Source organism: Mirounga leonina, unplaced genomic scaffold, assembly GCF_011800145.1.
Source record: "Mirounga leonina isolate KUSES-001 unplaced genomic scaffold, KU_Mleo_1.0 Mir_151, whole genome shotgun sequence".
NCBI lineage: Eukaryota > Metazoa > Chordata > Mammalia > Carnivora > Phocidae > Mirounga > Mirounga leonina.
Window position 1 is genome coordinate 4,224,569 of NW_023270377.1, and position 22,489 is coordinate 4,247,057.

Here is a 22,489-nt window from a genome sequence, read left to right on the forward strand (position 1 = left end):
CGCAACTTTGCTGAACACGTGAAAGCAATGACATTTGTGTTAAGAGAGTTTCATTCCTTCCCACGATGAACCCATTACGTTCTAAATCACATATGTATATACTTTTCCCCGCCGAACTGCACCATTCAGAAGGGCAAGAAAAGTTCATTGCTGGTGACATGTTTTAAGGGCTTGGGTTAGTTCAGGGTTGTTTTCATTTCAGGGTGATCATACCCTGAATGATTAAGGCACACCAATGAGCTGTGTGACCTTAGGAAAGTCACTTCCCCTTTCTGGGCCAGTGACATGAAATTCAATTAGGGCTTCCCAAACAGAGGTCCATGGTGGAATGAGCTTGGAAGATGCTTCCTGCTGAATCACACGCTTGGAGTTCGACACAATCGTATAATCAAGGCTCGTTGTGGTTTTGCCACCACGGGAATTGGTAGGTTGTAGATGCTTTTTTGGGAGACGCTGACTTGATTCACTGTTGAAGTCCCGTCCATCTCTGCGCTCCTCTGAGGCTATGACCCCAAACACTCATTGTCACAGCCTGCAATGCAGCGTGGGTTCCTTTTTGCTGAGTGTGGGAGCAAATGAGCTCTTTCTCAAGGCCACTGTGAGTCCTTGGGGACCGTGCTTGGCAGGAACAAGAACTGTTTGGATTTAAATATACATGTGGGGTCTTTAGAATGCTTGAAGAGTGGTCAGAACTTATGGCAATACCTTGAAATGCAGCCCATACCGGGAATGGATACTGTGAAGAACTGATGGGGATTGGGGCTGGGCAGCGAGGACCAACACGGACCGGGAGAGGGAGGAGCCAAGCAGCATGCTGGCAAGTTCATTTAGGGGAGAGGAGGAAAGTTTCCATCCCAAGGACAACCCTGGTTGACAGGTTTCTGAGTATTGTTCAAAGATGACGATTTGCAGAAAGAAGACAAAGAAAAGTAACCATTCTCTCCTGTGTTCCCGTCACTATGAACACACAAGGACCTTTTATCTGTCAGTGAAATCCCCATGTTCATTGCACTGTGAACTTATTATTCCACCAAAGGGAACACAAAAAATAATAATAATTTATTCTGATGCATCCATGTCAGTGTCACAATAAAAGCATAGAGAAAAAGAGGCACCAGCTGAGGAAACGGTGGGAATGGCTTTTTCTGGAGAAGCCTCCCCAGGTGTACATGTCCCTCCTTGATGAGGGCAGAGGTCAGAGGAACTTGAAATTTTAAGCCCTAGCAGATCACGGGGCAAAGTACAGCATGGATCCTCCCTACACAGTTGGTAGAGAGTCAGAGGAATGGTCATCGACTGGGATTTCGCTAAAGACACAATTCCCATGTCCCCTGAAGAGCCACCTGCCCCTGCAAGGAGGGACTGGGATGGACTGGGAGTGGGGCATGCTGTGTGTGTGTGTGTGTGTGTGTGTGTGTGTGTGTGTCTGTGAGAGAGAGAGATAAGCTGAACAGGGCTGAGCACACAGGTCCCCCATGATCAGCTCCCCCATTTATGCCATCCACCCCATTCCAATAGGAACCTTCCCACCAGGGCTGCACCCAAATTCTGAGGCATGTGAGGACCTCCTCTGCTCAGGCCACCCCTTTCTTCCAGACCCTGCTTGGTCGATGGCCTCTGCTGGAGACTCTCCTCCCTCCACGAGGACATAATGCCCTCAGTCTCCATTAGTTACTGAAACACATGGCCTTGCTGGGCTAACTGTTATACCCACCAGATATTTAAAACTTAAAAACAACTCCTTGAAGGTGAGATCCTTGCCGAATGCTTATTGGTATCCAGCGCCTAGCACAGGGTCTCTGCCCTGAGAAGGAGCTCAAAATCTGTGCATCCTGCCTGGCACCGACAGGCTAAGCTCCTTTGCTGACATTAGGTGGGTGGGCACAGATTGCTTTCCCATAGATACTACTGGGGTTAGTCTTTCTGCAAAGAAATATTTAATTCTACTTTTGGCTAAAACCTAGTCTCTGCTGTTTAATATTAGTGACATTTGTATCATTTGTCCTTGCCTCTCTTCAATGCCTATCAGCTCACTAACCACTAAGACATGGGAAGGGAGAAAGGATGGCTGGGGGAGGGGTGGCGAGACCCTTCTTGCCCCCAAATGCATCAACTATACAATTTGGTAACTGGCGTAATCAAACTACTTAAGAAACAACTGATTACTAATTGCTATTATTAAGGATGTCAGCATTCCATGATTTTGCTGCTGATATATTATATACAAGTCAAGATGCTACTTGAATTCTTGATTGAAACAGAAAACTAGAGACATTATGTTGTGTTTGGGGTAATGGTATTTAAGCATCTGGAGGCAAGTTAAAGAAATACTAATTGGGTTTTTATTAAGAGATCGCATCCAGCAGCAGGTATATAGGTGGGGAATGAGTGTGGGGAACGTGTGATAGGCATGTGCTACACGTCAAGATGGGGTCTATTTGTGGAATTCAACTTCGCATCCAACCAGCACCCCTGCAGGCTTAACACCGAGTCCACCATCACATTAAGGCCACATCCGCCACCCCTTCCCCACGCATGGAGGAGAATATCACCCAGGACAAACCCAACAGTCAAATGTCAGTTAAATGAGCACAGCCCCTCCCTTGTAGGAGTCATATTTGAACTAATGACAGAAGCATGCATGCTGCTGGTGGCTCTGAGACAGGGTGTATTGGGAACGGCAAGAGACTAACAGTGAGATGACCCTGGTTCTTGCCTTGGCTCCATCACTGCCTCTGTGGTCTTGAACTTGTCAGTCCATCTCTCTGAACCTTATATCCTTATATCCTCCCTATCTCTCAGGGTCTTTACAAATTGCGCTAAGGTTTTGAGACCAATGACTTGTGTTTGTGGAGGACATTGACAAAACCCCATTGCCTTTGGAAGTGCAGTGCATCCTAACAGAGGCCAAAGAGATGGCTGATTCCACACCAGTGAGGGAAGGAAGGTATCTCCTGGAGGGCTGGTGGGAGACTGGTTTGTGAACTTGAATGCACCAAATAAGCAGCAGCTTGGCACAGGGCCAGCCCGTTCTAATTGTTAGGGAGAATACGTCTCCAAACCAGAACATGCTAGAACTGGAACCAGCTCTAAGTGGAGGCAAAGAGAGAGGAATCACAGTTAGCAAGGACCTTCATGAAGTATGCATTTCCCAAGGGCTTTTGTCTTTCCCACTTACCCAGCTGAGGAAAACAAGGCTCTAAGAGGTGATGTTACATGCCCGAGGTCCCAAAGCTGTAGGAAGTATCGATCCAATGCTCTTCCCAGCATTCCGTGATGCCTGTAGTTCGTCCGTCTTACAGCTGCATTTTACAGGTGGGGACACTGAGGCTCACATTTGTTCCTCCACTGGTCAATAGCCAGTTAGCAGCAGTGTGTTAACAAGGTATGTTTCCTGAGTTTTTGTCAAGGGCTCTTCATACCCACCCAGACACATTTTGCAGGAAGATCCATGAACAAATTTCCCCACTGAAGCTGCATACAACCCTTTTCCTTTACCTTACACACACATATACTCATACCCACACACATCAATAGCATGGAGTCTCTGATTTCAAATAATTCAAATAAGAGTATTGAGAAAAAAACATGGATGAATAAGTGGGGTCTTTGGCTGCCAAATAAAACAGAAATGGAAAGCAGGAGGTCAGCGGCGACAGGGAAGGATAGAGAGGGAAACGCTCCGCCATCTCGGCTGCACACCCTGAGCCGACAGTGTGGGGGCAGGGAGACCCTGCTCGAAGCAAAATGAAATTAAACCTTTCTAAGTACTTATAAATCAGCACCTAATGACACTATCCCACCACCAGCCGGAGCATTGCTCTTATTACTTTGATTCACAAGCCAGGAAAAGATCCGGAATTATGCACAAATTATTGTCCCATCTTCTTAATTAACACTGATTGCAAAATTCTTGCTAAAGTCCTTGCTAACAGACTCAATTATGCGCTGCCTGAATTGATTCACCCAGATCAAGTGGAATTTATTAGAAATACACTTTCCTACAATAACATCAGATTATCTTTGAATATAGTTAAATTATTTAGGAATAAAATGGCTCCAGCTTTTGCCTTAGATACAGAAAAATATCTCCCACCACCTAGAATAAAGATAGTTCTTTGCTTTCAACCAGATACACACCCTAGGCTCTTTTCTTTCCCAGAAGCAGGTTGAATCACTGTGATGAGATGAGATGCATGTCTTAGAGCTAATGGTCCAGCTTCAGAGCATATGGGGCAGGAAGAAGAATCCTACAGGGTCACGTCTCAGCTCCCCCCAGTATGAATTGTCACTGCCTGTGGAACACAGTGAAATTGCAATTAGACTAAATCAGGATATTTTCAGAATCAAAATTGAGAAACAGCCTAATAAAGAAATAATGTATGCTGATGACATACTTCTATTAGCATCACTCCCAAGCACGCTAGAGTTTTGAAAGGACAAAAAGAAATGAGGATGATAGGAACGAGGCTTTTCTCCTTCTCAGGAGGATTATGGTTCCTGCAACGGTGTGCTCTGCTCAGGAAAAACATTCCTAAGGCACTAACTGGAAGTGGCAAATTCACTACCTGGCTCTACTTCTCCGTCCCATTGCCCATTAATTTCCAATACCAAAGTCAGCAACTGGATATGAACAGGGACTGGGTTTGTCCTAGTCACCAAATCCTGGCACACAGTAGGTACATAATAAATATTAATTAGACCAAAAAAGCGTATGGGGGACACTAAAATTCTCTTGGGTTGGCTCTTGATAGATGGACATGTTCTTAACAGGCTATGATCGAAAGGAAGGGAATCCAAATAGAGGGAGCAGAGGGAGCAAACGTGGAGCACACAGGGGCATACCACCCTGTGCAAGGAAGAGGGACCTGCCTGGAAGTGAGGGTGTGTAAATCAGAGCAGAGGGAGAAAAGTCAAGGCAAGTAAGTTGGGACAGTACTTCGTGAGACTACAAATTTTAGACAGGTGTTTACACTTACCTGGAAAGGCAGTGAGGATCCATTCAGCAGTGGAATGAGATCATTAATTTGGAAAAAACAAAAACTCTTTCTACATAGGAGGGATGGCAGTGGAGAGACTGGTGCCAAGAAGGTGCCTCCTTCTTTACTAATTGAGTCCCTGAGGCAATACAATGCGCCCACCGCCCTTGAAGCTAGAGTTGGCCTTGTTCGGCCTTGTTCTAGTCAACAACGGGCTTAACAGAGGAAGGTCTGTGAATTTGAAAATAGATCAACAGAAACTATCCAACCTGATGAACAGCAAGTAAAATGATAGAAAATAAAACGAACAGAGACTGTGGGACAATTGAGAAGATCTAACATATCCAACTGGAGTCCAAGAGAGAGAGAAGGAAGATAATGGAGCAGAAAAAATATTTAAAGAAATAGATACCAAACATTGCCCAAATTTGATGAAAGACATAAATTTACAGATTCAAGAAGTTCAGCAAACCGGAACCAGATATAGGTGAGAGCAATAGGCCAAATGTGTGCCAGGGTATCTGTATGCTCTGCTGACTGTTGTTGAGTCGAGTTGGCCTTGAGAATAGAGAGCAGGTTTGCTGGAGTGAGGGGTGGGAAAGGCACACAGAGAGAAGGGTGCAACGACAGTTTCCTATTTGGAGGTACATGTCTCTCCCCTTCCCACAAACCTGCAGCAGCTCCCTACTGTCTACAGCAAAGGTCAGCAAACTATAGACTGAGGGCTGGCTGCCTGTTTTTACAAGTAAAGTTTGATTGGCCATGCTCATTCATTTACATTTTGTCACTGACTACTTTCATGCTATCATGGCAGAGCTGAATAGTTGCCACAGGGACCATATGACCTACAAAACCAACAATATTTGCTATCTGGCACTTTACAGAAAAGCCTGGTGACCCCTGTCCAACAGCTTCCCATTGAAATTTTATAGCAAGTGTTCAAGGGCCTGAAAGATGTGCCAGGAGCTAACTTACCCCACAACTTCTGCCAGCACCCTTTCACCCACCCTGTACCCCAGTGAGTGATGGATAACAGCACTAGTCAGAGCACAGCAGGAGGCAGATGATGCTTTGTCAAGTGTTTGCCATGGAAATTGATAGTAAGCTTTTAAAAATATTGACAGCAACTTGACAGTACAACAGTGTGTGATCAATGGACTTTTTTCTATTATATTTTTTCTTGTAATTAAGTTTAATTGTATATTAAAAAAAGAATCAGCCCATGGCAAATTGAGACCAAAAAAAAATCCCAGGTCCTTTACCAGTGGTTAGAAACTGTGGTCAAAACCATACCCGAATGACACCATCAATCCTTTACACCCTTCTTGGCTCTTGGGCAGGCCATCTCTCTGCTCTCCTGTCTTCATCTGCTCTAATAACACACACACCCCCCCCCGCATCCTTCCAGGGGGCCCAGGAGCCTCAGGGGCTCACAGTCTGAAGCTGAGTGGAGTTTGCATCACAGGATATTTGCAGGGCATGAACACCTACGAAGAGAGGGAGAAAATCAGACTGACAGAGGAGAAGTTGATCTGTGACATGGACCCCACAGTGCCATGCGTGGCCAGCCCCGGGGGAGCTCTGGAGCTGAGACCCCTGTCACAGTGTATTCTGGAGTGAGGAGGCTCTCTGCAGCTGAGGCAAACCCCGAAGGAGTTACCATCTGGGGCGACAAGTCTTCCCTAACAGTGGGGTCTGGGCGGCCCATCTCCATGCCTGCTGAAGGTCTAGTCCCTGCCACTTACCTCGGCTCTGACCCCCTGGGCCCACTGGCCGCTGCTTCTTTCCTACCCACATCCCCCCCTCTGCCTGACCCCCCCTTCCAGACGGCACCCATGGCCCCATGTGATGCGGTACTGAGGCTACACCTTGCCTCTTGCTCAGCCAAAAATAATAGGATACAGTTCCTCACCCCCACCATAGGCCAAGGAAAGGAAACAGATACCCTCCAGGGGACATGAGCCAGCCTTGTCCCTCAGCCCCCTCTGTGCTTTGCTCAGATGTCACCTGTGGAGAAAGCCTGTCCCATCCCTATTCCCCGTCACTATAATGCTCTGCTTGATGCATTCTCCCCATCGGACCTGTGCCTCTTGTTGGCAGTGATCTCATCCCGCTCACTAGTTACTGGTTGCCTCTCTATCTCGCCCACGAAGTGCAACACTTCCTACAGGCAAGGACTTCTCCTCTTTGCTTCTGTAGGCTGCTAGGCTGCTGGCACCTGAAAAAATCCCCTGTATGTATAAGCTCAACATAGAATACTTCCAAATTGCACAGAAATTTACCCTTCCACCTGCAAACTAAGAAGCATCAGTTTCAGCAAAGTTTTCCAAAATTTGACTTTTAAAAAATCTTATTTTTAACTTGCATTTGAAATTAGTAAAATTCTATATTGTGTATGTCTTTAATAATCATTTACATGTCTTAGAATGTTTTTTTCCTATCTTTCTGTTGGAAGCCCGAAGTTCTCATCTTTTACCAATGGAAGAATAAGTGAAGTCGACTTTAAATCCATTGGGTAAAAACTGGCCCCACTCTGCTCCATGCAGAGTTGCAAAGCAACCAAGCAAGCCCACCAGGAGCCCGCCCTCTTCAACTGCAGGATCAGCCAAGGTCTCATTTCTAGAAGGTATATGAAGGGTGACAGGATATAATGATCAGATCAAAGCAACTTCAAGAGAGAAGTATTTTGCTCCCTGTGTGAGATTCATAAAAAAACGATCAGTCTTAACATGCAATTTGTCTCAAGAGGGCAGGAGCTGCAATTTTATCATGTAATTAAATCCCCATGACAGTCGTAAAGAAACTTTGTCACCTTTATCAGGGAAAGCTTCGATAATATGCTTTCCAGCAACGTCCCCAGAGTCTATAAATGTCCTTCCAGGGCTATTTACTCGTGGCTATGCACGCTGAGGATCCGGCTGTTCTGTCTCACACTCCACCACCGTGGCTTTGCGGCACTCAAGGGCACCTTTGTTTCTGAGCTTCCAAAAAAGCCCTCCTGGGCTATGGATGAAAGCAGCACTTGACCTTTGGATAAGACCACATTCGTAAGGAGAAGTGACTCTGTTGTCTGGCATGATCCTCGTTGGGCTGGGTAGCAATGTCCGGAAAATAGGTTAGCGAGGTGTTCCCGCTGCACCCCCCCCCCCCGCCATATTGTGTTCTTCCACATGAGGGGAATGAGATTTCTTAATAATGTGAAATCAGTACAGACAATTTAAGTCATTATTAATAGATATACTTGATCTGAGGAAGTAAAATGTTTTAATGTTTTGTTAAATGAGGTGTGCTGTGCTAACATTGTTATTCAGAGAAAAGGTTGAGATATTTTAACATTTTTTATATTAATGTCTGTGTGACTAACTCTGGTAGATGGGTGAATGTGTCCTGGAGCTCTTAAAAGCAGAGCCTTACACACCCGCCTAGCTTATTATTCTAAAAACTTTTTTTTTTAATTTGAAAAAGCTACAGGGAGTGGGGATGAAGGAGGAGTGGGTTTTAGAAATTAAATGGGAGAGTGGGGACTGAAACAAGAAAAAATGCTTTACAGTGAAAGTAGTTCACTGTAAGACCTTAACTACTGGCCAAGCAGTAGTAATGTGAGTATCCTAGGGTCTGATCGGATTTCATACATGACCATTTATAGAAATGATCCATGTAGGAAGTATGAATTGACCAGGCTAACAATACACATTCGCATATTTGAGAAAGTGCTCAGAATCTCACAATGTCCACCTGGGGAATGACTTGCTGTCCTAGCTTGTCCATTTACTTGGACACTTGATCCCAGAAGGAAGCAGACATTTGCCCAATGGCCCAGGAAAGAATCCATACGTTTGGCTCTCTCCAAGAACACAAAGAAATGGCAGAGCATCTTGCAGCCTGGAAACTCTACCTCGTGGCCTGAACACATGGAAAGTCTCTGTCCTGGAGAAACAACAGCCTGAGCCTGTAATAAAACCCACATTTCAAGCTCAACTAGATTCTTCCACCAACTACCAGCAGAGCTCATCCTCAGATACCTCTGAGCAAAAGAAAATCATTCATCAGTTCAATGGCAGGATACAAAGATCCTGACATCACTTGAGAATAATAACTATAATTCATTCAAACACTTACCATTTGTATATCTCATTATAATTTTAAGGTGGATTTTACTTTTTCATCTCATTTGACCCCGAGGCCAGAACTCCCTCTCATTAGTTACCTACCCTTCAGTTTTTGTGTCTCCTATGGATAAAACATTATGTTTATCATTTAAGTCCCAAAAATATTCTTTGCAAAATTATATTTAAATCCAGTTGACTACCTGGGTAGTTATTAGAGATATTTAGTCCATTCACTGAGTTGTCCAGATAGAAGCTGGGTACCGACCCCTATTTGGATTTTTGTCCTTCTTTTCCCAAGATTACTCCACCATATGCAATAAAAGGCCACCAATCAAGTTTGTTTCGTACTCTAAAGTGGTCCACAGATACAAGTGAAGCTCCTCCATCAAATAGGTACCGTTTGATAGTTCTTCTGAAGAACTAAAACCAATAAGCATACTGATTTGGAGAAGATTATTTTCATCAGAATCCCTCTCTTTCAAGACGGGTGCTGTATTTGCTCAGAAGAATTTCCCTGGACCAGGTCCCTGGAGGAGAAGCTGAAACTGGCAGGTTCTGAGAATGCATGCAACTACAGTGAAGGGGAAGGAGGGAGGGGGGCGGACGTTAGTGGTCGCGCCAGAGACAGAGGAAGTGCCCATGGAGGAGAGAGGAGGGGTAAGACTGTGCACATGGTGCCAGGCCCTTCATATCTTCAGGATAGTCACCAAACTCCCTACATAATGTTGGTAGTGGGCTTAAAAGCAAACAAACCAAACCAAAAAACTAAGGAGCTAATTTTGTGCCCCAGCTTGGGGGCAGGGCAGAGCATACACAGCCTGAGCGGACAGGGAGGTCAAAGAAAAACACAAGGAGGCAAAGTATGGGTTCGGTCAGGGCCCCAGGGAGGAAGGGAACTCAAACTGACACCTGACTGACACAAGTTACTCTGTACCGATATGCTCTCTGAACGGCTTAAAATACCGTCAAATAATTTGCTGCATTTATGTCACCTAAATTTGGGTATAAATATCAACAATAGCACCACTAACCTCTGACCCTAAAATCAAGAGGAAAAGTCTAGTATCATAAACAGGAGCCCCCAGCATCGTGCGAAGGTCTCAGCCACCTGACTCAGAGGACAATGGGATCCTATATGACTGGGATTTTAATGTCACCTTGGGGCATCTATATTCTATATGTTCACTTAAATCATCCATAAGCATATATCCTACGGGATCAGAATGAAAACCTTGTCTGCACATTAGAAGCGCCTGTGGGGTGGGGGGAGGGTGTCTAACAGACCTGCTGGCCAGGCTGCACTCCCCAACCCGTGACACCAGGTCCTCTCAGGTTGGGATTCAGACATCCTTATCTTTTTAATGCCCCCCAGATGGTTCCACTTTACGGCCAAGATTTGAACCATCGCTCTGCACATACCATGTGTATTATTTCTCAAGTTGGAGTTTTTAGCAAGACTTTCCTAAAAGAAGACCCATATTTTTTTCCACCTTCTCTAAAAGGTTTCCAGGAAACTTTCCACTGCAGGTAGAACTATACCCCATGCCTACATCCCCTCTACATATTAATGAATAATTCCATGTCACAAAGGAAAATTCTTTTATCCACGGTGACTTGTTCCTAGTGACCCAGAAAGCTCCAAGGACCCCCACTCCCTTTTCTAAATGTTCCCAGACCATCTTTTTCATCCTTTCTAGGGATCTTGCCCAGCATTGACGTCAATTCAGGCTTTGAGGAAGCAAATTCTTTACTTATCTGAAAACTAAAACTCTAGTCTTTCTGGTCCTTCTGTTATATCACAATTCCTCAAGGATTTTGGTAATTGTTCAGCAACATCATATACAAATTCACTCTTGGAAGAAGTTGAGTTTTCATAAGGACTGAAATAGGCAGAGAAGATAAGGTTCGAGTCATATCTTGAAGCTTATGCATTGGCTCTGACTAAGCTGAGAAGGGTGAGGACAATGAAAATGAAATTAAAATGGCCAGACCCGAGCAAGGTATGGATGGAGAGAACTGTTGTACAATGGGCAAGAAGGAGCCCAGTGCTGGATCAGGAAACAGTGCCGTTCACCTGTCACTTAAGGACATCATTCGGCTGGTGGGAAGGAGGACTAAAAAACTCCTATATGTTAGGGTCCTGTGGTCACTGCTCTTTCCTGTGTGATCCTTGGGGGTAGGATTATTGTATTTTTTGTCTCTGTATCCCCAAAACCTAACCACACACCCTAGAGCATAATATTCCATGAATGCTTATGGAATGAATAGATGAATGAATGGATTGGTTTATAAGTGTTTGTAGGGTCTTTGGGGTTTTATTTTGTTTTTTTTTTTAATGTAATAATCACACATATGGTTATTATTGCTCTTTAAAAAAACAAAAACAAGACACCTCTGTCATGCTCCTGAAGTAATCTACATGTCCTACTTGTAAAATCAACTCTGTCTCCCACGAGCTATTTTTAAAGCTCTCACAAAGAACCGTGTCTGTTTCTGGACTACTACTCCCTACCCACCGAAATCAAGCTTGGATATTTAGGGCACTATTGACAAATATAATGCATGGAAAGCTAAATTTACCACAGAACACGGGCCAGAATGGCTCTTATCCCTGGACTTACCTCCAATTTTCCCACCCCTTTTAAAAATAACCCATGACAAAACATATCAGGAACAAAGGAATTCTCTGGTTTAAAGTGAAGTCCAAGTTGGATCATTCTATAGTTGTGTGTATTATAGTTGTGTATGAATAAGTCCTTCAGAAATGAATCTAATCACAATCCATCTGAGAAAAATAACATGGCAAAATGGCTAAGCTTATAGAGATGAAAAATCTGAAGAACTAATAGAGTGACTGCATAGTATATGAATGAAGTGGGGAGAGTGGTTGGCTTTATTTTAGCATACAACTGATATGGGATATGGTCTCTGTAGTGTTGCCTTTTGTCATTTTCTGTAGGCACAAGCCTCTTATGTCTGATGGAGGATGTGAGTTCCTTGCAGACGTGGTTATATTCTTTACCACTGCCTTGTCCACAGCACCCAGCAGTGTTTTAGGCACACAGGGGGGCCTTGAAAAAAATCTCAGCTGTTCCATTGATGAAACTGATTCTGTCTTTGCCCCTGCTGATGGAGACGAGGGAGGTAAAATTTAAAACATGTGAAATGAGGTTTTAAAGAGCCCTCGTGGATCCATTCTCATGGGTTGGGAGAACCAATATTGTTAAAATGTCCATACCATCCAAAGCAATCTACAGATTTAATGCAATCCCAATACCAACAACATTTTTTACAGAACTAGAACGAATAATCCTAAAATATAAAGAGAACTGCAAAAAATAAATAAATAAATAACCAAAGAAGTCTTGAAAAAGAAGAACAAAGCTGAAGTGGAGGTATCACAATCCCAGATTTCAAGATACATTAGAAAACTGTAGTAATCAAAACAGTATGGTAGTGGCACAAAAACAGACACATAGATCAATGGAATGGAATAGAGAGTCCAGAAATAAACCCATGCTTATATGGTTAATTAATCTATGACAAAGAAGGCAAGAATATCCAGTGGGAAAGAGACAGTCTCCACCAAATGGTGCTGGGAAAACTGGACAGAAACATGCAAAAGAATGAAACTGGGCGACTTTCTTACACCATACACAAAAATAAACTCAAAATGGATTAAAGACCTAAATGTGAGACCTGAAGCCATAAAATCCCTAGCAGAAAACATAGGCAGTAATTTCTTTGATATCAATCATAGAAACATTTTTCTAGATATGTCTCCTTTGGCAAGGGAAATAAAAGCAAAATTAAACTATTGGGATTACACCAAAATAAAAAGCTTCTGCACAGCAAAGGAAACCATCAATAAACAAAAGGGCAACCTACTGAATGGGAGAAGATATTTGCAAATGATATATCCTATAAGGGGTTAAAATCCAAAATATATAAAAAACTTACACAACTCAACACCAAAAAAATAATAATAATCCAATTAAAAATGAGCAGAGGACCTGAATAGACATTTTTTCAAAGACATACGGATGACCAACAAACACACGAAAAGATGCTCAACATCGCTAATCATTAGGAAATGCAAATTAAAACCACAAAGTAATATCACTTTACACTTGTTAGAATGGCTAAAATCAAAAACACAAAAAATAACAAGTGTTGGCAAGGATGTAAAGAAAAAGCACCATCATACACTGTTGGTGGGAATGCAAATGGGTGCAACCACTGTGGAAAATAGTACGGAGTTTCCTCAAAAAATTAAAAATAGGTTTACCATTTGATCCAGTAATCAATTCCACTACTGGGTATTTACCCAAAGAAAACAAAAATATTAATTCAAGAAGATATATACAACCTTATGTTTATTGCAGCATTATGTACAAAAGATAATGGAAGCAACCCAGGTATCCATTGATGGATGAATGTATAAAGAAGATGAGGTATCTATATACAATGGGATATTAGCTATAAAAAAGACAGAAATCTTGCCATTTACAACAACACAGGTGAACCCAGACAGTATAATGCTAAGTGAATAAGTCAGTTAGAGGAAGATAAATACCACATAATTTCACTCATATGTGGAATTTAAGAAACAAAACAAAGAAAAAAGAGACCCAAAAAAAGACTCTTTTTTTTTCATTTTCAGTATTTTTTATTGTTATGTTAATCCCCATACATTACATCATTAGTTTTAGATGAAGTGTTCCATGATTCATTGTTTGTGCATAACACCCAGTGCTCCATGCAGAACGTGCCCTCCTCAATACCCATCACCAGGCTAACCCATCCTCCTACCCCCTCCAAAAAAAGACTCTTAAATACAGAAAACAAAATGGTAGTTGCCAGAGGGAAGGTGGGGGGGGATGGGTGAAATAGATAAAGGGGATTAAGAGTGCACTTACCATGATGAGCACTGAGAAATGTATAGAATTATTGAATCATTGTATTGTACACTGGAAACTAATATAATGCCATGTGTTAATTATACTGGAATAAAAAAATAAAGAGCCCCCATGAAGCATTCAATAGACAGTCCTATGAAATTTGGTAAGGCATCTTTTTTATTTTTTTAAAGATTTTATTTATTTATTTGAGAGAGAATGAGAGACAGAGAGAGCATGAGAGGGGGGAGGGTGAGAGGGAGAAGCAGACCCCCTGCTGAGCAGGGAGCCCGATGCGGGACTCGATCCCGGGACTCCAGGATCATGACCTGAGCCGAAGGCAGTTGCTTAACCAACTGAGCCACCCAGGCGCCCATGGTAAGGCATCTTGACATGTGGGGAAGGGTAGAGTGTACAGTAGAGGTCGCAGATCTGAGGTAGAACCTCAGACCCAGCATCTGAGTCCCTGTCCTTGGCCAGCCAAGGGGCCTGGTTACCATCTAAATTCCCTAAGGGATAAAGGTAGCAGATGGCCAGGAACAAGAGGAATTTCAATGCACTTGAGCAAATTTCAAAGAGATCAATCCATTCATTCTTTCACCATCTGCACTGAGGACCAGACGAGGACCACAGTGACAACACTGTGCTAGGTACTAAGAAGCAGAAGCTCATGGTCAAGTAGGGGCACAGACGAGAGCAGTAACCAACAGTGAGCCAGGTAGCATGGACAAAGTGCCAGGACAGACATCAGGACTAGCCATAGAGGTGAAGGGAATCTAAGCTGAGCGTTGAAGAATGGGTGGCACCAGACAGGGGACAAGGGGAACACCAGAATGCCAGGCATAGGGCACAGCAAATGCATACACCTGGAGGCCTGAGACACCACACACCATCAGGGGACTACCGATCCCTGTGCTAAAATGTGTCATGGTCAACGGCAGCAGTGAGGGCGAGGTAGGAAGTCTTTGTGCTCACAGTGAGGTGTTTGGGTGCTGACCATCTCAGGATCAAGAAACCTTGAGCAAGTTACCTGAATCTCGGAGTCCCGGTTTCCTCTTCTTCATATGGCACCAAGGCTGCCCACCTATGGGGCCCCTGGACAGAGAGCCACTTGCTGGGGATGTTTGGGTAGAAGGAGCCTCCTCCTGCAGCTGCAGCTCACCCCACACCCTAAGAGCTGAACTCAATGGGCCCTTCTGCACCCTCTGTACTGAGCCTGGGCCCAGGCGTCAGACAACCACAGTGAGGATAATAAACCCAGTCCCCATGGCAGCCAGCTCAGGCAGTGACCATTTCCCTCCCATCCCCACGCTGTCTGTCACCAATGAGAGCCCTTCAACTTTGGGGACACAGTCAACACAGCTTATCTGCCTGCATGAAGGCATCAGACAGATGAGCACATCTCCCTCTTCCCAGGAACCCCGCAGCCCTCTTCTGCAGAGGAGATGTGAGTTCTACCATGTGAGGGAAACTCCAGGCCTTGGATCAGTCCATGCATGTACATTTATGCCTGCAGGGTAGGCATATATAACCAGGGTAGAAACATATCTTTATTAAATGATAAATGCAGGCGATTTTGCCTCCACCTTTTACCTCTTCTAAGGAAGATTGAGGGTACTCTGCTGGGCCCCCTATTGTTGTGCAAAGTGTTGGTGAAAGGGGCCCTCCAGAGGCCAAATTACTGTTCAAAACAAAGAGCCAATACGGAGAGCATGCTCAGGCTGGGGGATGGGGGGCGTGCTTAGAAGAACAGAGCAAGTCAAGGGGCACTTTGAGGTACAGAGGAGATCAAGAAACAGGAACATGGGGGAAGAGGGTGCTTAAGAAGTGTGGCTGTGAAGGATGTGCTTCCCCCGTGACCCCTATTCCTTGACTTCAAGTCTTTCTTCCTGTCATCTCTGTCGTTCCTTTGATTGCAACACCATATAGCGACAGGATCCCACAGGTGCATGTCCGACGCTGGTACCCTGTGGGTGGTGGCTCCTGTTCTTACCCTCTCTCAGCAGCTCTGTGCGTAACTGTCCCAGGCACATGCTCCAGCATGTCCCCTTTGGCCCATCCAGGCAGCACCCTCCCTGAGCCTCCGTCCTCCCTCTAGCCTCTGGTCACACGTTTTATCATCACTGACACCAGACATGGCAAAGGATGCGATCACCCAACCACAGTGGCCCATCCCAACTTCCTAGTAGGAGAAAAACAAGAATTGGGAAGAAAAGATGTAAGAATTGTGTATTACCTATATTATGAGAAAAAGATGATTTTATTAATTTTTAGACAATAAAATAAAGCCCTGCACTAAGCTGTAACAAATAACTAGTAAGTTGCTAATAAAAAGCTGTTACCATTCATTTAGGAAACAGAAATTGTGGCATTTCCCATCTTCAGCAAGGGATGCACTTTTGGGGATGAGTTCTCAACAACTGGAAGGAACTCACAGGCCACCAGGGGCCCCAGATGATGCCTTTGGGAATCCCTGGTCTGCCCTATGGAGCCTCCCACGCAGGGACACTTGCGGAGAGCCTGGCCATTTGCAGCATCCAGCTGGGGCTCCCTTATACATGCTCAGGGCTGAAACAGCCCTCAGAACACGCGTCCACCCACCCTTGTTCACAGCAGCAAAGAAAGCGATAGGCCAACTACAAGAAGACACCCTACAGAGCAGGAAAAGAAGCCCCACCCATTTTCGGGTGTCTGCCCTTGTGTGGAGAGCTGTTTTGGAGATAAACAGGTGTGTCCGTCTCTGGAAGCTGAATCTATATAATCACAAGGGGGTGGCTGAGCACTCTGGCATGTCAGTGGTCACATGATGCTGGTCATATCAAGTAACCATGATCACATCAGAGCCCGCAGGAGTTATAAATACACCACCACCGAGCCCCAACTGGATGACAATTGAGTAATGACAATAGAAATAGCTCACACTCCGTAAGACCATCTTTCCCCTTCCTGGAGAACTTTTCTGAAACCAACAGCCTTACAATGGAGAGATGGCCAGAGCCAGTTAGAGGAGAACTTCAAATCTTTCAGAAGATGGAAAAAGAGCCTCAAGCTGGAGCTGGGTCCCCAGTGCTCGAGTACCATGCTGCCTTGGTCATGGGAGATCTGAGCCGTCTGGAGCAGCTCATGAACCGGTTCTTCCAGGATGCCAACGTGGTGTTTGAGATCAAGAAGGATGAGATGGAGTGGCGGGTGAAATCCCCAGCCACATTTGGACTGTCAGGTACCCTTTTTCCTTTAAAGCTCAGCTATTTACGTTTAAGGAGCTACTAACACTCCTCTGGATGTGTAACTCTGGTGTCAGACTGCTCACATAGGCGCCGCATTTAGCGGACGCGAGTGAGGGACATCTATAAATGAAATTTGGTCCGCACAATGTTTTAGATGATGAGATGCGAGAAATCAAATTAGAAAGGCCAAAATGTGGGTGAGAAGGGGCCATCTGAGGCTGGAAGGTTCTTCTGGTCTTTAAAAGAGAACACTGGTTTGGGTGCTGATCTGCTAGGGCCTGTGTCTGCAGCCAGGGAGGCAGGTCCCCTGGCATGCAGCTCTGCTCGAGGTCCTTCTATGAACCTGCGAACACCATGGCTACAGCAGGGTGGCTGGGGGGCACAGCCAACATCAACAGAGGGAGAGCACTCAGCTGGTGCTCCTCTGGGAACCCAGGGGAGCCTGCGAGTGGGGGAGGGAGGGGGAGGGGAAGAAATCAGAGGTCCCTAAGTCATATGTCTGAGTGCCTTCTTGCGGCCTGAACACCACTACGTGCTGGGCTGGCAAGAGAGCCCGCCAAGGAGAGAGACACTCCCCTAACCGCCCCCACACCTGGGATAAAGAGACTTGCTGACCACCAGGCTGCAGCCAGGGCTTTCTCCACTGGCACTCTGCATTGGGCACCCTTTCCCTGGGGTGTCCAGATGCAAGACATTTACCAAGAGGGCTCATGTGTTGGAATCCACTGCAGCTCTGCCAGACCAAAAGGATCTGAGACCCTGTGGTCAGTGGGCCAACGGCCAATGTCCCGTGTCCCGTGTACCTGCCTTGTGGGTTCGGACAGGCAAAGAATGGAAGGTCAGCTTCCAAAGAATGGACATCATCCCTTTTATACCCCCCGTGGGGAGAAGGAAATAAGCCCAAAACTGTCAAAGGGCTAAGCAGCTCAGAGCAACCAGTGAGGCAGTGGGGGCTTCAGGGAAGGCAAGTGTAGTTGTGGTCTGGGCCACACCACCCCCAACTCAGGGGGTCCCGGAGCCTTTCTAGGCCTCCCCTCCTTCATCTGTCCCAGACAGGGGCACACATTCCTCCAAGGAGCTGGGTGGTAGTTCGACCAAGAAAGCCAACAGCTCAAATGCTCGATCAATGGCAATTTTTTTTAATCACATGCCTCCCAGCCCTGGACACACTCACCATGCTCCAATGTTGCCATTTCAAATAGGTATTAATGTTAACCCATGGTCTGAATCCAAAGGCTCCTTCCTTTTTTCCTCCTTACTCTTTCCACTCCTGAGTTCTGCTGATTTTCTATGGCACATCTGAACCACAGAAGTTAGGACATGCTGCCCACCAAGGCGATAAGCTGTTGCCACGGAAGGGGCAGCCCTGAGAGCCAGTGCTGACCTGTGGCCTCCATGGGGACTGGGAAGAGAAGGTGGGTGGTGCTGGGGACTGCTGCATTTCCTGCTCTTTTCTGCTCAGCCACTCCACTTCCCCGGCAGCTCACCCAAGGCACAGAAATGACCAAACTCGGCTTGGGAACAGCGCCCTCTCTCATACGAGAACTTGCTGGTGGCCAGTTACAGCTTCCCCTGAAGGGGGCCGTGGGCAAGGGGGTAACACTAGCAGCCCCCCAGTACCACAGTACATCCAGGATGGGATGCTGGCCTCATCCAGCTGGCAGTCTAAGGAAAGCATTGGCATGAGCAGCTGATGTCTAGAAGGATGTACCACATGGGGAGAATCCTAGGTCTCTGTTCCTCCTGGTGGCAGAACCTAGACCAGGGAGTGGGAATTATAGGCAGCAGATTCAAGCTATCTGATCCAGACAGCTGCCTCAGAAGTCAGGTTTTCCTGAAGGCCTTGTGGAAGCTTATCACCATCTCCCAGGACCTGGACAGGGGTGCTGGCCCTACACAGTGGCTGAGCTAAAGGCCCACCCGAGACCCCTTCCATCAGTCCACGGGAAGTCTCAGGAATCCAGGCTGGGTGAACAGGGCTGCTGACATAGGCAGAGTTGGGCTGGGAACTTGATGTGCCCTGGAGAATGGAGCACCTCCTTCCTAGCCCCCCACCCACCCAGTAAGTAGACTTCCTAGCTCAGGAAAATGAGTACAATCAAAACCAGGAGCTGGCCCCTCTAGGAATGTAGACCACTGCTATCACCAAGAACCATATGCATCCATCCCCCTCCAAATCAGCCCCGGGCTTCCCCAGGAAGGGGAGACCAAACCCATGCAGGCCCACATCCCCAGGGCCTCTGGCCACCATCATCCACTACCAGGACAATAGGCCCCACATCCCCCACCGAGTGTGCAACAGGCTGGGCCTTGGGGACACAGGGCAGGCTGGAACTCCGCACCACATGCAGGTAGGTAATTATGAGTGGTCTTTCAAAACCTGCTCAGCATGGGTCCCAGGAAGGAGGTGGCCTGTGAAAAGGGTCTCCTCTGCAGCTCATTACAGCCATGGTATCGATTCTTCCATCATTATCAGAAGGCATTCCTGCCATGTGAAATCCTGTCCCTTGAAGTGTATTCACCGGGGACTGCTTCCCCATTTCCACGAGCGCTCCTGGCCGCTAACAACCTTCCATGGGCCTTTTGAAAGCCCAAAGTTTTCAGACAAGTACAATGTATAGCACCTGCTTCATTCATCCACCAAGAAAGAACAACCTACACACACACACACACACACAACCCTAAAAAGCGCAAAGAAACAAACCAGAATTGTGCTGAATGTGGACACCACATCAAAGAGAGCCTCTGAAACCCAGCGCTTCCAAGAGGACTAAACTTTCTAAGGCCTTTCCTTGAGCAACCTTGGCTCGGCGGGTCAGTTTATTCTGTCTGCTGTCTTCTCCTGTTAATGATAAAGGGATAAGTTTGGGGTTCAATGAGAGAGAGCTGGATTCCAGAAAAATCCACAGCTCACTTCCCTGCCTCAAGCTGTCCCTAATTCAGAGCCTGGAAAACGTGAATTCTTGCCTTACATTCTCCCACCATCCACCCGCTGGGTCAGCCCTTCACTCCTCAAATCCTAGGCAAGTCCCCAGTCACCCCCATATTTGGCAAGACTCTCTTGCTTCTCAATACCCTCCATTCCTTCTGGCTCAGTTGTGGCCCTATCAATCTCTTTTTTATTCCTTTTCTCCCCCTTGCGTCTCCACCTCCCTCCTCAGTGTGCCTCTCGTGGGCCTCCTGACTCTCCTTCTTCCAACTTCATTCCCCGTTTTCCCCCAAGATCTCTCTCTGCCTCTCGGGGCGCCTAGGTGGCTCAGTCGGTTAAGCGACTGCCTTCGGCTCAGGTCATGATCCTGGAGTCCCGGGATCGAGTCCCGCATCGGGCTCCCTGCTCGGCGGGGAGTCTGCTTCTCCCTCTGACCCTCCCCCCATCATGTACTCTCTCTCTCTCTCTCACTCTCACTCTCTCAAATAAATAAATCTTAAAAAAAAAAAAAAGATCTCTCTCTGCCTCTCTCTGCCTTTGTCTTCCCACCTCCATCTCCCTAGGGTAGAAGATATCCACCCCCCTCCCTCATTTGTGGAACTCACTGGGTTTCACTGGGTTTCTTGGTCCCAACCCTCCGCATCTTTGTATATCTCTATATGGTCTATGTGTATCTTTATGTATCTACATGCCCACCTGGTAGCTACTTCTAAGAGATGGTTTCACCCTATTTCGGCCTTGACGGACACCGCCCCCCCCCCCCCCGTCCCCCCCCCCCCTTTACCGCTCCTCTCCGCCAGGCCTCTGGACCCTAGAGTACAAGCGCGAGCTCACCACACCCCTGTGCATCGCTGCGGCCCGTGGCCACACGGCCTGCGTGCGCCACCTGCTCAGCCGCGACGCGGACCCCGACGCCAGCCCCGGCGGCCAGGGAGCCCTGCACGAGGCCTGCCTGGGGGGCCACACGGACTGCGCCCAGCTGCTCCTGCAGCACGGCGCCGACCCCGACCTGCTCAGCGCCGAGGGCCTGGCGCCCCTGCACCTCTGCCGCACGGCCGCCTCGCTCGGGTAAGGACACGCGGCCCGGCCCGGCACCAGACCCGGACCGGACCCGGGCCGCGGCTCCAGAAGCAGGCCACGCCCACCGCCCCTGGCTCCGCCCCCAGGCCCCGCAGGTCCCGCCTCAGGACCCAACGGGTCCCCGCCCCATCCCTGGGCCCCGCACCCAGCCTCGGCCCATGCCCCAGGACACGGGCACACCCCGCGCCCTCACCCTACCCCGACGCCGGACCCGGGCCGCTGTCGCCGTTCCGGGACCCAGCCAGCCCCACCCACCTCCAGACCCCGCCCCAGACCCTGCGGCCCCCACAGCGCAGCAGAACCCAGCTGGTCCCGCGCCCTGGCCGCGGACCTCAGACACCTCCTGCGCCCTGACCCCACCCAGACGCGGGACCCCGCGGCGGCCACATGGCCCGCTCCACCTGGTCACCCTCCCTGACCGCGGACCGCGACCCGCCCTTGGGCGCTACCCCGGCCCCCACCCCCCCCCCAGACCCTGAACCCCTGATCCTCGACCGCGGACCCCGGACGGACCTGAGCCCCTACCCCGAACTCCTAAGGCCCCAGACCCAGCCCCCGCCACGCCCCGGGACAGTACTGATCCTCCTCCGGCCCAAGGCCCGGGACCCCGGACCCCGGACCCCGGACCCAGACCTCCCGGCCCCCGGCCCCCGGCCCCCGGCCCGCGGGCGGGTGTAATTAGCGCTTGATTGCGAGCGCGAGGCGGGAGGCGCCACACCGAGGTAATGAGCGCGGTGATCACAGGCCTGCAGACGCCGGCGCTGAAGAATGCTAAAAGGCCACTGGCGGGGTTGGAGGCTGAAAAATTAGGGTTTTTAATGATAATTTTATGCAGAATAATTGTCACAGTGTGACATAAATGGTTAGCTCCTCGGGCGGGGCTTCGGAGTCCCACGGGAAGCCGAGCTGTCCCCGGCGTTCGCGGGGGCACCGCAGCGCACCGAGCCCACAGCCTGCCCAGGCGCCGGGGTTCCGCCCGGCCTGCAGCTGCCTGTCCAGCCCCGCGGCTGACCTTGCAGGGTGTCGGTCCCCACGGGGCCCACGAGGGCCCGGGAGAGGCGGCGGGGGGCCACGCGTCCTAGCACAGGACATAATTATGCTTGGGTTGCCCGGCTTGCATTTTGTCATCTTGACACTTCTTTAGTCAAAATGTTCTGGTCCCTGCTCTTGGGGTTATCATTTCTTCTGTCACCGGGGTGAGGATTAAATAAAATCACCGCTGTAAAAGCAGACAGGGAGGGCTATTGGGCTCTCGGTGACCCAAGGA

General features: G+C 47.8%; 1 protein-coding gene across 1 annotated transcript in view; it reads left to right on the top strand.

Annotated features, from left to right (window-relative positions):
* The window catches only part of ASB18 (ankyrin repeat and SOCS box containing 18), a 60,940-nt gene that overhangs the window by 2,608 nt on the left and 35,843 nt on the right, over positions 1–22,489 (top strand). The window contains exons 2-3 of the mRNA XM_035006798.1: positions 17,087–17,206; positions 20,943–21,210. Coding sequence (XP_034862689.1) covers positions 17,087–17,206; positions 20,943–21,210 — 388 coding nt within the window. The remainder of the gene's footprint in view (positions 1–17,086; positions 17,207–20,942; positions 21,211–22,489) is intronic.